General features: G+C 35.8%; 1 protein-coding gene and 2 long non-coding RNA genes across 3 annotated transcripts in view; all 3 read right to left on the reverse strand.

Annotated features, from left to right (window-relative positions):
- Positions 1–10,552, reverse strand: part of LOC128291761 (uncharacterized) — a 59,430-nt gene extending 48,878 nt beyond the window's left edge. Inside the window, exon 1 of the long non-coding RNA XR_008281610.1 lies at positions 10,329–10,552. This is a non-coding gene — a long non-coding RNA (uncharacterized LOC128291761). The remainder of the gene's footprint in view (positions 1–10,328) is intronic.
- On the reverse strand, positions 34–2,590 carry LOC108460435 (60S acidic ribosomal protein P0-like). Its single transcript, XM_017759928.2, has 5 exons — positions 2,093–2,590; positions 1,914–1,982; positions 938–1,036; positions 457–849; positions 34–370 (listed from the first exon to the last, which is right to left on the reverse strand). The coding sequence occupies exons 1-5, from the start codon at positions 2,348–2,350 to the stop codon at positions 227–229; spliced, it is 963 nt and encodes a 320-aa protein (XP_017615417.1). The 5' UTR covers positions 2,351–2,590; the 3' UTR covers positions 34–226.
- A 3,525-nt stretch (positions 10,553–14,077) lies between the features above and the next one.
- Positions 14,078–16,352, reverse strand: LOC128291424 (uncharacterized). The gene is made up of 2 exons (XR_008281201.1): positions 16,243–16,352; positions 14,078–14,272 (listed from the first exon to the last, which is right to left on the reverse strand). It is a non-coding gene; the product is annotated as an uncharacterized LOC128291424 (long non-coding RNA).
- Positions 16,353–18,125: the final 1,773 nt, after the last annotated feature.

Raw genomic sequence — 18,125 nt, forward strand, 5'->3', positions numbered from 1 at the left:
TCTTTCTATGCTTTACAATATTCGAAGCCATACTTGATTTAAAACCGTTAGCATTTCAGCATTAATAAAAGCTGCAAAAGAACTAAATTAACATTTGATAAACTTGTGAATTCTCAAAACTTCCAAAGAAACCACATCAAAACAAAACTACGATAAACAACTCATAGCGTTCTCAGATTTTTCTCTAGTCTTCCACTCCTGAATCTTTATACTAATAAAGACAAACTTAGTCAAAGAGACTGAATCCCATATCATCATCAGACTCTTCTTCTGGTTCTGGTTTTTTCTCCTCTGCAGGGACAGCAGCAGCCGGAGCAGCACCACCAGCAGCAGCAACAGGGGCAGTAGCAACGGCAAATTTGCTTGGATCCTGAAAGCATGCAACAATTACTTTAAGCTCAAAAAAGACTTGGGAAATCCAAGAAATAGTTTGCAGGATAGGAATCAATTCCATACCGCCAAATACTCTTTCACTTTATCGGCCTGACGGAAAGAATACTCTGTTGCAACTGCAACAGCCAAGACATTCTTGTAGCCATTGATGAACATGTGTGGTACAGCTGCAAGGGTCGGGTATGAGATGGCAAGAGACAATGCAGTAACCATGGAGACACCACTAGCAAATTTCTCAATCAGGTCATCCTCGGTAAGATCCAACACCTCAGGGCTAAAAACAGAGCCATTGTCATAAACAGACAATACAACAAGACCATATGAGAAGGGCCTAATTCCAAGCTTGGCAAGAAGTGCAGCCTCAGAAGACCCAACCTTGTCGCCCTTCTTGATAAGCTCCACAGGAGTGATAATTTCAACAGTACCCTTGTTAATCTTGGTTGGAATATTAAGCACCTGAAATGTAACAAAATTAATGATATGAACCCAGCAGTGGTTCTAACACCTAAAACACAAGATATTACTGGCAGACAAAGTGCAGTACCTGGAAGAAAGAAGTTTGTGAAGGGTCAAGCCCAGTGTTGCCGGGTGGGACAACCACATCAATGGGTGCAACCAGACCAACACGAGCAGGAGCTCCAACCTGTTCAAAACAAAATATGATAGTAAATCCAAGCACATCGAGAAAACAAGATATTTTAGCAAGAAACAACCATTACATCAAACGAAGTTGAACTTCATAGCACCAAGAAGAAATTCATAATACATTCAAATGAAAACTATTATAACTTACTAGGAAATGAACCAGCAGCAAACAATGAATCTCTCAACTTTTGAAGCCAGATCCAATAACACACTATTTAGCAATAAACAACTACATTAAATTAACTTGGAACTTTACAGAACCAAGAAAAAATTCATGATAGTCTGATTCAAAATACAACATATGAGTTTCAAATCTAGAACCAAAAGGACACACAATTGGACTCCACAAAGAGATTTCCATCGAATGTATTGGTTAATTCAAGTATGGGGGTTCAAGTAAACTATTATAATATACTAGCAAATGAACCATAAGCAAATGGTGTCCCCATTCTAAATCCAGAACCAAAAGAAAACCAGATAGAACTCTACAATTGGACTGGTATCAAATCCATTGCTTAATTTAAGAAAATGGATTGCCGCAAACAATCACAATACGTTAGCAAGTGAGTTGAAAGCAAAGAATGAATCCCCAAAAGCATACATTCAACTTAACTTCTTACAATCGAGCCCAAATACTGAGAATGGAATTTCTCAGCTATCAAAAAGCTAAAATATTATTAAATCAATGTGAAAGATAAATACCTACTTTCAACAACATAACAATAACTTCAACAGAATATGAAATATCAAGTTCACATGTTCTTAATTCGATTTTCCATTTATTACATTGCAACATTGACAAAAAAAGAATGACAGAAACAATTCTAATATCAAATATTTCAATTTTAATTCATATGAAAGATGTAATAACAAACCTTGTACTTGGCAACTTCCTCACTGACTTCCTTCAAATCACCCTTGGTAAAAATCAAACCAACATTTCCCTGATTTAAAAAACCCATAAAACAATCACTTCATTGCTCTATACACAAAATAATAATGAGCCCAATATACAAAATAATATATATTAATAAATATTAGAAGTTTAAAGAACCTGAAGCAAGGGGATAAGGTTAAGGAAAGCCTGGTTTCCGGTTTTCTCAGCGTGCATACGGACGGACCTTTTCATCATTGTATTTTTACCCATGAGAACAACTGAGTCACCTCGAAGACCTTTGCGAATGTTCTGGAGCTGATTCGAACCCACATTGTCGGCTGCCGCAATTAAGATCTGGGTGTACTCGTCTAAGAGTTGACATAATTTAGCATCGTAGGCGATTTTCTTGTCGGCTTTGGAGGGCTTCACTGCCATTTTGGGTTGGTAGTATTAGTAACAAAAGGCCAAGACGATGCGTTTATGCTCGGTTAAAATGGAGATTAGGGTTACAGTAGGGTTATATAGTAGGATGAGAAATGGGAAAGGGAAATTAGGGTTTTAGGGTTGTTCTTGACCAGACGGTCGAGATTGGGTTTGGGCTTCATATTCGACCGGTTTATCATGGTTTAGTGGACATTAGAAATTGCCCTTTTCAAGACAACCTTGAAAATCAACATTCAAATAGAAGATTGAATACTCCTACATGATTTAACTTTAAAAATTATTTTTATATAAGTTATAAAAATTATATTATAATGATAAATAAGTAGGAGTGTTTGGTATGGGTATGGCCAAAAGTTTCTACGACTATATTATAAATCTTAAAAATTATGTTATAAAAATAATTTATATGTAATTTTGAAAGTTATAACAAAAAATTATATTATAAAAGTAAATTTAATGTTATAAAAATATTATAATCTACTTACTTATAAAAAGTTATAATCATAAAGTATGGGCATAACTTATTTACGCATCTAAGGGCAGATCCTCTAGAAGGCCTTGGCCCCTCAAAATTTTAAGAAAAATTGGTTTTTTTTTCCTTGAAATTTTAGAAAATTTTAATTAAGCTTCCTCAAATTTATGAAAATTCTTATTAATCTCACAAAATTTTCAATTAGACCTCAATTGTTTTTTAAAAAATCTCATTAAACTCTTAAAATTTTTAAAATTTTATTAGGCCCACCATTGTATGCGTGTCCATGCTATATAGTATAGAAAATATTTATAACAAATGTTATAATTTTTTGCATTATTTATTTATAAAAAATAACTTCCTAAAGTTATGACAAAATTATCTTATTTATAAGAGATGTTTGAAAGTTATTGGATATTTTATAAAACATTTCTTTAAAAGGTTATATATTATAAAATTATATTATTTTAATCAAGTACTTATTATAGAAAGGGTATAGCCTAGCATAAGTCTTTTTTTCAAATTGAGTTTATATAATTAAAACTATAGTTTGTTTGCGCTGGGAACCCAAATATAATGTGGTAGATGCTACCTATGCAAATGCAAAAATGTTTTCTTGCACCATATCATGTGGTACGATACCATTTGAGAGAATGGAGCCAAACATAAGTACTAGAGACAACTTGTGAAACTCTTTAATTTGAGACATTGAAAGCTTCTAAAATATGGTTAAGAAGACATTTGTTATTCTAAAAAAAGGTTGCCTATATTAATAGCACCACCTTAGCATAACATTAAAAAAAAAAAAGAAAAGAAAAAGATTGGATCATACCAGCATGTTATATACTTTATAACTTTATTTATAGGTGAAATTGAAATTATTCAAACTTTGAAGAGTATTATATGGAAGAAAAAATCTTGATAATCTTAATGATGCAAATTCATATTTAGATGTAATAAGGACTATATGTTGAATGTTAAAGAGTGAATAACCCAACCAATATGCAATGCTAGAGCAATTAGATCAAACTACATATGATATTTATTTTTATTGTTACTTTTATTATTAATAATATTATCAACTATTTTCTTGGACTAACATATTACATATGGTAATTCAATTTTAATTTTGTTACCCATTTAGAATTTTTTATCATACTAATACGTTTATAGTAATTAATATTTTACAAAATAAATTATATAACTGTTTAATTACAATTTTTTATAATTACAATAGAGTATAATTATTAAGATAGTAATTATATTTTTATGCTAGTAAAATATACCATAAATGTAGTTTTATTATATTAGAGAATTTTATATCATTAAAATTCGTTTATAAATACATGTTGGACATGTGCATGTTTAATTTAAATTTTCTAGTTTGCTTTTGTTTATTTGGAAGCATTAAACTTGTTTATCTACATTCATATCAAGATATGTATCAAATGTCTGATATATATATATATTAAGAAAAATGAAGAATCGGCAAGAATATGAATTAAATTACCCCATTTATGATCATTATTAAAATAGAAATATTATCAATAAATGTTGGGCGTAGTGATAAGGCATATTACACTCGTAGGGTGTGCTTGGTTTGATAGAAATGTAGAGTGATGGAAGGAGAGAATAAAAAAGTTGAAAGAAAATAAATGTTGAGTGTGCTAGGTAAGAAAGAAGGTGAGAGGAAAGAAAATAGGAAAGACGATTGTTTTTCATCCTTATACATAAAAATCAATCTTTCTAAATTAGAATGATAAGAAATGAAAAAAAAAAAAAGAAGAGAGAAAAGTGTATGTTAGTTCAAAATTATGCAATTTTCAAATGTTTTAACTCTTTCCTTTCATTTTTTACTTTAGCTAATAATAGATAATAAGAAATTTACTTTTCCTTTCAATTTTTCATCTTTCCTACCAAGCACACTTATAAATATATATATATATATATCTTCAAATTTTCATACTCTTTCAATTTCCATCTTTTAAATTTTCTTTTTACCCAACTAAACACGAGAGAGCACAATTCTAATTTTGAAAATGTTAAAAAAAAATCATAAACCTTAAGTCAGATCATCATAAACATTTAATTTTGCAAGCTTTTTAAAAGTTATTGAATGATAGTAACGTAGTTAGTTAATTAAACAAAATGGACAGGCTATGATAACAATACAACCCTAAAGAATTGGTATGATAAGGCTATGACCTCCAGAAAATAATTGATACAAGCTTTAGCTCTATTTCTTTGAAATAAATAAAAATGATTAGTGATAAGTTTGTGACTAAATTATGTCTTTAAAGAATGACATGATTAAGGCCCCATTCCCTACAATTTATGGACCAGTTTCAATTTAATTGTAATTTTATGTCAAAAAGAACAAAGCTAACGATTAAAAGAAGCCTTCGTGGGGACTTAATTAAAATCTAGAAAAAGAATTAGGGAGAAAAGCATGGCTTGGGATTGGGATGCTTACTCTACTTTTCAAATCGAATAAATCTTGTGCTTAAGAAGTGCTAGAGAATACCAAAGGATAATCAAATAGATAAATCCTAAAAAACCATTTTGAAAAGCGAAAATTAATTTTTTTATCTGATTCCGATTTTATTGTTATCTAAAATTTAAAATTAACTTATAATTCATGGATTTTCTTTCAAAAGTAAATCATCCTTTATAATTTATTGTATTGATGTTTCAAGTAAAATATTTTCCGAGCTTTAGACATTTAACTTATATAAGATTATTTATTCAATTTGTTGACTAATAAAAAAAATTAAATATGTTATATACTCACTATTACTGACCCGTAATTCGATTAGGTTCAAGTTGGATTTTACACGGTTCACACTTTAAGTTCGTGTGTAAGGCACTCGCACCCTTTTATGAGACAGCGCAATGAGGGTTCGCACACCATCACATAGGCGAACCTTCATCTATAAACACATGTTAAATCTAGAGTAGGGTATGTGTCGACATGCATGAAACCTACCTACAATATCACTTCTATAAACAATAACCATATCATATACATACACAACTCCACCCGTCTAAAGAACACATAGAAACACTTAACAATTTGGTGCAGTGAGCGTGGACAGACTTCTAATATTTAGATTTTCAGATTGCTAAAAAACCAAAATGACTCACCCCAATGAGAATTTCCTTACTAATTTCTCGTCAGGACAAGCATGAGGTTTTGGCACTGGCAATAAACCTAGCAAGATAGACCTTTTTACTGGCTGGTTTGTCGACCGACTAGATAATTTGGGTAACTTAGGCCATGTAAGTGCTTCCAACTCTTTCGGTCTCAATGCTCCTTATGGTTAGGGACCGTCATTCCCCTTTGATCATGGAGCATCGCCACAACAATTGTTTGGTTTTCCGGAGCAACTGAGGTTGATGAAAGAGTAGATGACTCAACAAAGAGCTAGGTTTGAACAACAGCAAGCCTTTCAGCAGGAACTGTTAAGACAAAATGAAGAGTTGAGGAGGAAGATGCAATTTGATAACTCTGATCTTCAAGATAATATCATGTCTGCCTAGGAGGAGGATGTAGGGGTAGATATAAAACTGTGGCAGAATGAAATGGATGCTCTGCACGTAGATATGTGAGTATTGCATCTTTATGTGTAAGATATGGATTGGTTGTTTTGTTTTAATAATCCATTGGCTCCTGAGATAGCAGCTGTGACTCTACCAGCTGAGTTTAAGGTTTCAAAGGAGATGTTCGAAGGAAGAAAAGATCCTCGAGCACATCTCATGCAGTACAACAATTATATGAATGTGCTGAGGGCCTCTGATGCTGCAAAGTGTAAAGCCTTTTCAACGACCCTTAAAGAAAGTGCGAAATATTGGTATCTATCTTTACCACAAGGCTCCATCCAGAGCTTATCGTAACTAGACCAAATGTTCTTGGGAAGATTTCGAGCTCATAGAACAATATACTCTTATGGGTTTGATGTTAGTAAAGAAGAGGGATGGGGAATGATTGCAATATTATGTTAAACATTTTCATGCAACAACATTAAGCACAAAACATTTGGAGGATCAATGGGCCATTGATGCCTTTATCATGGGTGTTTAGAATGAACGCGTGCAATATTTATTCACTGATAATAGGTCATAGAGTTTAGCAGATTTGTATGAGAGGGCTCACAAGTTTTTTGAAGTTGAAAAAATTAAGAGAACAAGTTATAATACCTTTTAGAGGGATGACAAAAATTTTAGAAACCAATAAGAAGTTTACGCATATAAAGAGGGGGACAACAGAGGGGTTATCCATAGAATGAATCATCGAGAGCATTTTAAAGACCTCGAGATGAGCACGCAAGAAGGTATGTCCCTCATAGAAAATTTGAAACCTATACTGCTTTAAATGCTATACGTGCCTATATTCTTAGTCAGGTTAAAAGTCTAGGCATCTTGCCAAAATCCTCCACCCATGTGACATAATCAGTTAAGGTCAAACTCGAAGGACATAGGTAATTTTCACAATGACGGAGGACATAAGACTGAAGATTATTCTTCTTTGAAAGAAGCTATTGAGGAAGCAATTAGGAATGGCGAGCTTAAAGATTTTTTGGCTCAATATGCTACACTGTCAGGTAAGAGTTCGCGGGGGGCTGACAAGGGTGAGCAAAAAGTTATAGGTAGAATACACGTGATAATTGGTATAGATGAAAAATGGACAACCATTAACATAAAGAGAAAGGCTCATATTAGAAGTGTAATGTTAGTCAGTTCACTGAAAAGGTTGCGTTAGTAAGAAAAATGGAAGGTGAAATTTAATGATGAGGATGGGGATTTGGTGTGTGATGAAGAGGGAAATGATCCAATGGTCGTGTCAGCAACTATAATAGGGTTTGAGGCAAAGATAATTTTGGTTGATAGTGGCAGTGCTGTGGAGGTCTTGACTTGGGATGTGTAGCACCCCAAACCCGGCCCAGAAGTTATGGCCGGATCCGGCATGCCACATCAAAAACGTTAAAATTTTTTTTCCATTCTAAGTCCAGAAAATCGTACTTGATGTTCAAAAGATTAATTCATTAAGGATTAAAGTGAATGGAAGCTATGCACCAGGTAGGAAACCGGAAAAGAGGTGGTGAGTCCATCGGATTTGCTTAATACCAAGCTCCTTGGGTCCAATCCTGACATGCATACCGCCATTGCCACACCTTAATGTCATGGATATTTCTAGGAAACCGATTTGATTAAGTCATTTTTAGGAAAAGTGATTAATTTTGGAAAATACTTTCATTGCGGAAGCTTTGCTTGTTGTCGTGTTATTTTGAAATCAACTGTTGTTTTTGAAAACGCGCCCTAAAGCTATCCAGTTTCAACAGTTAAAATAAGTAATACCTATCTTAGTAATACATATTAAAACCATCAAAAATAATTAAGCGGCCTTATTACATTGAAAAAAACCCAAAACTTCAAACGTAAATAAAAGGATGTCCAGTTCACCAGAGGAAAATCAAACTTTCGAATCGGTGGCCACTCAATTCCCTCATGACTCCAAGCCCACTATGGTTGGGGATTTCTGCGTGGATGAAAATAAAAGGGTGAGTTTGGGGAAGCTCGGTGTGTAAGGAAAACCCATTCAAAGCCCAAGTCACTCAAGCCTATTGGGCCTAAGCCCATTCAGTAATGATGGTACTAGGCGAGCCCTTTTCAAATTACAATAAACCGGGCCTTAGCCCTTATTCAGATAATGATGGCCCATAGGCCCATTTCAAAATACATGCAACATCAATAACATATGCAAGCCCATTTGGGTAACAGTGGTCTTGGGCGAGCCCTTTTCAGATTACAATAAACCGGGCCTTAGCCCTTTATTCAGATAATGATGGCCCATAGGCCCATTTCAAAATACATGCAACATCGGTAAACATATGCAAGCCCATTTGGGAGACTACTCAACCCACCAACCACTACACTCCACCCGTACCACCATACACTCCATGTGGGAATAGCTCAACCCACCCATTAACACTCCACGATTGCTTGGCCTTGCTTTGCTCGATTAACGATAAATTGAGGCAAAGCCTCCAAGACGTGGACAAGCCACTTTCATACTTCCTCCGTCAATATCCCAGTCCCATGCATCGAGATAATAACAACATGGCATGCGATAAATAACAACGATCAAACATGCATTTATGTCAATTTAACCCTAGGGGTATTTGGTAATTAATCTCCTAGGGGTAAAGCGTAAGTTTTCCACTTTTAAAGGTATTTCAGTAATTTATCTATTTTAGGGTTTTTCATGCATTTTCTTACTTTTCACGTACTAACAGAATCACGTACTGAGGGTTCTTACCGATTGGGCCCGTTGGCCTATCATTCCAATTTTGGCCCATTAAGCCCAAAAATATCGAGGGCACAAAAATCATGCACTTTGCAATCCAAATTTTGCAGCTTACCAAAAACATTAATCGATTTACCTAACGAGTATTCGCACACTCGCAAATCTATAAAATACCGGTTTTCGGCATTTCGGCTTTTCGACTTTTACCGATCTAGACTAAGAAAGAGGGTGTTAGTTACACACATTTGCGACGATATCTTGTGAGATCCACACACGAACCGCCTACAATTGGATTACTAACACGTTAATCTAACTATTCAAATACAAACTACGATTAACCCCTTACAATATTCGACCAACCACACCTACGGATCATAGTAAGCTTATAAGAAATCAATAAGCAACCCATTAACAAATTTTTGTCAATGTTTACCACATAATCATAATTTCACCGCAAGCTGTCTTTTTGAGCAATAGTCACTAAATCATTTATAACTGGAGCTACGAAACTCCAAACCAAGTTCCGTTAATTTTCCTGAAAATACACTCATATATCTTATATCCATAAAATTTTCAGAATTTTGGTTTATCCAATCAATACCAGATTTTTCTCAAAGTTTCCCATGTTTCCTTTGTTTGACTAATCGACCACTCTTCATTACTGAATCAAATTTCTCATTGTACAGAATTTAAAATATGTTCTTGTTTATTTCATTAGAAACTAGACTCAATAAGCAATTACATAATTTATTCAGCTTCTAATTCATCTCCCACAATTTATGGTGATTTTCCAAAGTCATATTCTTCTTCTTTGTCCCAAGCGATTTATTACCAAATCACTCTTTCACACCTAACTTGCATGCTTGTTATTTAAACATGTATATCACCAATCAATCATCACATATCTATGATTTTACTTAAGTATAATCTCCATTTGATCATTTTAAAGCACAACATGTTAGCTGATTTTTCCCTTTAACATCTAAGGCACATGCATGCTCATTTGTTTAGCTCAACTTCACATATCTTCCATTTTTCATCAAAAGAACATGAAACAACAACCATTTCCTTCATTTTAATTCATGACCAAATGCTCACAACACAACTAAAAATCAAAATATACTTCAAGAGTTAAGGTAGAATCAAGAAGAACTCATGAACCTCAAAATAGAAGCAAGGTACCAAGAACTTACCTTCAATTTTCCTCCTCCTAATGACCAAATACTCAAGAGCTTTCTCCTCTCTTTTCTCTTCTCTAACTTTCAGCTATGATGAACAAAGATGGACAAAACTTTGTTCTTTTCACCCCTTTTTCTTTTAATAAAACTTCATATTTCATCCATTTAATTCTTTAATACAAAAGACATGAAATTCTTATCATGAAACATTTACCTAAACCATTATCATGAAACATTTACCTAACCCATTATCATGGAATATTTACCTAATCCATTATCATGGAACATTTACCTAACCCATTATCAATTTATATCAATTTGTACCATAAATTATGGATATCAAGTACTCATATTGTCTACAACAACATGATGGCTAGCCACTTCATGTAAAATGGGAGGTTTGTCATGCAAATCCTCCTATTTTGCACTCCTATTTATTTGGCCACTTCAATTTAGCCTATAGCATTTTCAAATATTTTCACATAGGTCCTATTTCATAATTTCACTCCCTTTTCTTATGGAACAAAAATTAACTAAAATTACGGGTTCTATCTTAAGCTTGGGCCTTCTAGAGGCCCACTAACATAATTAAACCTAAGCCAACATTCACAAGATTCCCGAAAATTGGGCGTTACAACTCTACCCTCCTTAAAGAAATTTCGTCCTCGAAATTTACCTAATCAAACAGATGAGGGTATTCTTTGTTGCATCGTCTCTTCCGCTCCCAAACTCGAAGTTTCCTTCCTTAACTTGTTGAAAACGAGCGACCAAAGACTCATATTCCAACTGCTTTTCCTTAATCTGATCCACCAGTTGGCCTCACTTGTAACTCAAGCAGACTTCCATCATCATCTGAGACTCGACGAGCAAACATTGCTCTCGGATCGATATAGCTCTACGACTTAGAGCATCGGCAACCACATTAGCCTTGCCTGGGTGATACTCGATCGAACAGTCATAATCATTAAGCAACTCAATCCATCTCCTTTGCCTAAGGTTCAGCTCCTTCTGAGTCAACAAATACTTAAGACTCTTATGGTCAGTATATATAATACACCTTTCTCCGTACAAGTAATGTCTCCAAATCTTAAGTGAAAATATCACGCCGCCAACTCTAAATCATGAGTAGGATAGTTCCTTCGTGAGGTTTAAGTCGTCGTGATGCATATGCAACCACCTTACCCTCTCAGTATTAACACGCAACCCAAACCCACGTGTGATGCGTCACTGTACACAGTAAAATCCTTCCCAGACTCCGGCTGAATCAACACAGGTACTTCAGTCAGAACTTTCTTCAACTTCTCAAAAGCTTCCTGCTGCTTCTCATCCATACAAATGGTACTCCTTTCCTTATGAGTTTTGTCGAGGTGCCGCCATCACGAAAAACCTTCCACAAACCTTCAGAGTATCCGCCACCTAGGAAACTCCAGTATTTCGACACCGACCTAGGCGGCTTCCATTCCAAAATCGCTTCAATTTTCCGAGGGTCCACTTTAATCCCTCAGCAGAGACCACATGTCCTAAGAAAGTTACCTCCTCAACCAAAATTCACACTTCTTTGAACTTCACAAAGAGTTTCTTCTCCTTAATACTTACAAAGACTATACGGAGATGTTCATCATGTTTCGTTTAGTTTCGAATATACCGGGATATCGTCAATAAAGATGACTATGAACTGATCCAAAATGGTTGGAACACACGATTCATCGATCCATAAATCGCAGGAGCGTTCGTTAGTCTAAATGGCATAACCGAAACTCGTAATGACCATACCGAGTCCTAAATGTCGTCTTTTGGATATCTGTCTCCTTGACCCTTAACTGATGATATCCAGATCGAAGGTCGATCTTGGAAAATACAGAATCTCCTCTAAGCTAGTCGAATAGATCGTCAATCCTTGGCAGTGGATACTTATTCTTAATCGTCAGTTTGTTCAACTGGCGATAATCAATGCACATCCGCATCGTACCATCCTTCTTTTTCACGAATAGCACTGGTGCTCCCCATGGAGACACGCTTGGCCTAATAAAGCCCCTATCCAACAACTCTTGAATTTGAACATTTAACTCTACTAACTCCTTCGGTGCCATCCTATACGGTGCGATAGACACAGGCACCATTCCAGGCAACAAGTCTATTCCAAACTCAACTTCTCAATTCGGAGGCAATCCTGGAAGCTCCTCCGGAAAAACATCTTGGAACTCCTTTACGGTCCTAACCTTATCCTTTGTCGGTCCCTCCTCTTCCGATCGACTTACAAATACCAATTAGGCCTCACAACCTTTCCGAATCCACTTTTCGGCTCTTAATGCCGACACCACATTGGACAAATAATCCCTTCGCTCACCTATCACCATAACCTCCTCATCCTTTGTGGTCCTTAACACCATTCGTTTAGCAGTACAATCCAGAGTCGCTTTATGCTTAACAAGCCAGTCTATTCCCAAAATGAGATCAAACTCTCCGAACGGTAACTCCATCAGATCTCCAGGGAAAATCTTACCTTGAGTTTCTAAGGGTACATCCCTATACAGTTTGTCTACCCTAACCGAGTGACCTAAAGGACTTAGTACAGATACCCCACTCACAATCTCCTCAGAGCAGTCCAAGTTGTCCATAATCCGTTCTGTGGCCTCCAACCAATATTCCGCCACATTCGGGGCTATACCAGACACGCCCCTAACGATCTCCGCTCCGTTAGCCCGGAGTCATTCAGAAATCGATCCTCGAATTTCGTTGCCCGAACTTATCCCGGTAACCCTTTCTAGAACACGAAGCATTGCCTGTGACAGGACATCATCCTCGGCACAGCGGTCATGAGACTTTACCTCTGTTGCCGGTGGTACCGGTGCATCCACCGCAGCATATGTCTCGAAGACGAAGATCTCGCTCGAGCACTTCCTCGGCTTTGTCCACGGCCTCTTGTACTCATATCGTATTATCTTGATTACGAATTTTTATACATCAATTAATATTCCAGTGTTTATTACAGATGTTTTATGAATCAGATAGATATTCAGAGTTTGTTTTCGCAGAATCGAAGTCTAGCTACAGTTTCAGTCTCTTATCAAATTTTTCTATGGTTTCAGTATCATCCTATCTAGAATATCCTAGCAGGATTGTAGTACAGATAGATAATTTAGGAAAATATTCAGAAAAATTCAGAATACTTACAGACTTGAGCCGGAGATTCGGAATGCCACCTTCTAAAGATCTAAATTTTGAAAATCGAGTTTTTCGTATTCTTTATAAAATTTTCGCTTTCGAAAATCTTTGTTTTTGTAAACCCATTACACAATCGAGTTGTTGCAACCTAGGCTCTGATACCACTAAATGTAGCACCCCAAACCCGGCCCAGAAGTTATGGCCGGATCCGGCATGCCACATCAAAAACGTTAAAATTTTTTTTTCCATTCTAAGTCCAGAAAATCGTACTTGATGTTCAAAAGATTAATTCATTAAGGATTAAAGTGAATGGAAGCTATGCACCAGGTAGGAAACCGGAAAAGAGGTGGTGAGTCCATCGGACTGCTTAAGTACCAAGCTCCCTTCGGGTCCAATCCTAGACATGCATACCGCCATTGCCACACCTTAATGTCATGGATATTTCTAGGAAACCGATTTGATTAAGTCATTTTTAGAAAAAGTGATTAATTTTGGAAAATACTTTCATTGCGGAAGCTTTGCTTGTTGTCGTGTTATTTTGAAATCAACTGTTGTTTTTGAAAACGCGCCCTAAAGCTATCCAGTTTCAACAGTTAAAATAAGTAATACCTATCTTAGTAATACATATTAAAACCATCAAAAATAATTAAGCGGCCTTATTACATTGAAAAAAACCCAAAACTTCAAACGTAAATAAAAGGATGTCCAGTTCACCAGAGGAAAATCAAACTTTCAGAACTGGTGGCCACTCCGAATTCCCTCACAGCTCCAAGCCCACTATGGTTGGGGATTTCCTGCGTGGATGAAAATAAAAGGGGTGAGTTTGGGAAACTCGGTGTGTAAGGAAAACCCATTCAAAGCCCAAGTCAGCTCAAGCCTATTGGGCCTAAGCCCATTCAGGTAACAGTGGTACTAGGCCAGAGCCCTTTTCAAATTACAATAAACTGGGCCTTAGCCCCTTATTCAGATAACAGTATGGCCCATAGGCCCATTTCAAAATACATGCAACATCAATAACATATGCAAGCCCATTTGGGTAATAGTGGTCTTGGGCGAGCCCTTTTCAGATTACAATAAACCGGGCCTTAGCCCTTATTCAGATAACAAGTATGACCCATAGGCCCATTTCAAAATACATGCAACATCAAGAAACATATGCAAGCCCATTTGGGAGACTACTCAACCCACCAACCACTACACTCCACCGTACCAGCCATACACTCCATGTGGGAATAGCTCAACCCACCCATTTAACACTCCACAGATTGCTTGCCTTCTTTGCTCGATTTATCGATAAATTGAGGCAAAGCCTCCAAGACGTGGACAAGCCACTTTTAGTACTTCCTCCGTCAATATCCCGGTCCATGCATCGATAATAACAACATGGCATGCGATAAATAACAACGATCAAACATGCATTTAGGTCAATTTAACCCTAGGGGTATTTGGTAATTAATCTCCTAGGGGTAAAAGCGTAAATTTTCCACTTTTAAAGGTATTTCAGTAATTTATCTATTTTAGGGTTTTCATGCATTTTCTTACTTTTCACGTACTAACGTAATCACGTCGAGGGTTCTTACCGAATTGGGCCGTTGGCCCATCATTCCAATTTTGGCCCATTAAGCCCAAAAATATCGAGGGCACAAAATCATGCACTTTGCAATCCAAATTTTGCAGCTTACCAAAAACATTAATCGATTTACCTCACGAGCATTCGACACTCGCAAATCTACAAAATACCGGTTTTCGGCATTTCGACTTTTCGACTTTTGCCGATCTAGACTAAGAAAGAGGGTGTTAGTTACACACATTTGCGACGATATCTTGACGAGATCCACACACGAACCGCCTACAATTGGATTACTAACACGTTAATCTAACTATTCAAATACAAACTACGATTAACCTCTTACAATATTCGGCCAACCACACCTACAGATCATAGTAAGCTTATAAGAAATCAATAAGCAACCCATTAACAAATTTTTGTCAATGTTTACCACATAATCATAATTTCACTGCAAGCTGTCTTCTTGAGCAACAGTCACTAAATCATTTATAACTGGAGCTACGAAACTCCAAACCAAGTTCCGTTAATTTTCCCTGAAAATACACTCATATATCTTATATCCATAAAATTTTCAGAATTTTTGGTTTATCCAATCAATACCAGATTTTTCTCAAAGTTTCTCATGTTTCACTGTTTGACTAATCTGACCACTCTTCATTACGAATCAAATTTCTCATTGTACAGAATTTAAAATATGTTCTTGTTTATTTCATTAGAAACTAGACTCAATAAGCTTTAATTACATAATTTATTCAGCTTCTAATTCATCTCCCACAATTTATGGTGATTTTCCAAAGTCATGTTACTACTGCTGTCCCAAGCAGATTTATTACCAAATCACTCTTTCACACCTAACTTGCATGCTTGTTATTTAAACATGTATATCACCAATCAATCATCACATATCTATGATTTTACTTAAGTATAATATCCATTTCATCATTTTAAAGCACAACATGTTAGCTGATTTTTCCCTTTAACATCTAAGGCACATGCATGCTCATTTGTTTAGCTCAACTTCACATATCTTCCATTTTTCATCAAAAGAACATGAAACAACAACCATTTCCTTCATTTTAATTCATGACCAAATGCTCACAACACAACTAAAAATCAAAATATACTTCAAGAGTTAAGGTAGAATCAAGAAGAACTCATGAACCTCAAAATAGAAGCAAGGTACCAAGAACTTACCTTCAATTTTCCTCCTCCTAATGACCAAATACTCAAGAGCTTTCTCCTCTCTTTCTCTTCTCTAACTTTCAGCTATGATGAACAAAGATGGACAAAACTTTGTTCTTTTCACCCTTTTCTTTTAATAAAACTTCATATTTCATCCATTTAATTCTTTAATACAAAAGACATGAAATTCTTATCATGAAACATTTACCTAAACCATTATCATGAAACATTTACCTAACCCATTATCATGGAATATTTACCTAATCCATTATCATGGAACATTTACCTAACCCATTATCAATTTATATCAATTTGTACCATAAATTATGGATATCAAGTACTCATATTGTCTACAACAACATGATGGCTAGCCACTTCATGTAAAATGGGAGGTTTGTTATGCAAATCCTCCTATTTTGCACTCCTATTTATTTGGCCACTTCAATTTAGCCTATAGCATTTTCAAACATTTTCACATAGGTCCTATTTCATAATTTCACTCCCTTTTTCTTATGGAACAAAAATTAACTAAAATTACCGGGTTCTATCTTAAGCTTGGGCCTTCTAGAGGCCCACTAACATAATTAAACCTAAGCCAACATTCACAGGATTCCCGAAAATTGGGGCGTTACAAGATGTATACCAATAAATGAGATTGAAATAAGAAGTTTTGAAGAGGGCAAGCCCTTTGTATGGTTTTGCGAACCGTCTAGTCAATGTGAAAGGATGCATTACTTTACCCATTACCTTGGGGGATGGCAAACACACCACAATAGAATATGTTCGGTTATTTGTGGTAGACCATCTAATGGCCAATAATACGCCTTAACATGAGAATGGCTAAGATAATGATCGTAAACACACTACAATAGAATATGTTCGGCTATTTTTGGTAGACCATCCAATGGCCTATAATACGCCTTAACATGAGAATGGCTAAGATAATGATCGCAACTTTTTGTATGAAGATTAAGTTTCCAACAAAGATAATGATAGGTTTTATGAAGTTTGATTAGCAAACAGCTAGACAGTGTTACATGTTATCAGTCAAAGAAATACTCGAATAGGTGCCGTAGGCACATAGTTCGCAACAAACGGGTGTGGTTCGTCAAGTTTTAGACTTGGATAGTTTGGATGTCAGAGGTGAGGGAAGAATTCATAAGCTAGAAGTAATAGAGGACATAGAAACTTTATAGTTGTTCTATGATAACACAAATAAGTTTGTAAATATTTCTTTAGCATTGGTAGAGAAGGAAAAAAAGACCTGATTCAGTGTTCAAGAGTGAATTCCAAAATTTTTGCATGGTTAGCTACAGACATGCTTGGTTTGGATCCTTAGATGATCATTCATAGGTTAAACGTATCTCCTGAGATCAAGCCAATTAAGCAGAACAAAAGAATATTCGCTCCACAATTCGTGGAGGCCATAAGTAGCAGGTAGAGAAACTACTTTTAGTAGGGTTCATTAGAGAGGTGGCATACCCTGATTGGGTTTCGAATGTTGTGATGGTGAAAAAGGCTAATGGAAAGTGGGGAATGTGCATTGATTTCACCAACCTTAACAAAGCTTGCCCTAAGGATAGTTTTCTTTTACCCTCAATTGATAGGTTGGTGGATGCATCCTCGGGTCATAAATTCATGAGTTTAATGGATGCATTCTTGGGTTATAACCAAATTTATATGGCTTCAAAAGATCAAGATAAAATAGTCTTTATAACAGAAGAAGACTTGTTTTGCTATCGAGTTATGCCCATTGGGTTGAAGAATGCAGGTGCAACTTACCAGAGATTGGCTCACAAGATTTTCATAGAGGAAATTGGACGCAGTGTTGAAGTTATGTTGATGAAATATTGGTAAAGAGCTCCATTTTAAGGAGACATATTCAAGATTTATCT

Source organism: Gossypium arboreum, chromosome 4 (assembly GCF_025698485.1).
Source record: "Gossypium arboreum isolate Shixiya-1 chromosome 4, ASM2569848v2, whole genome shotgun sequence".
Classification (NCBI taxonomy): Eukaryota; Viridiplantae; Streptophyta; class Magnoliopsida; order Malvales; family Malvaceae; genus Gossypium; species Gossypium arboreum.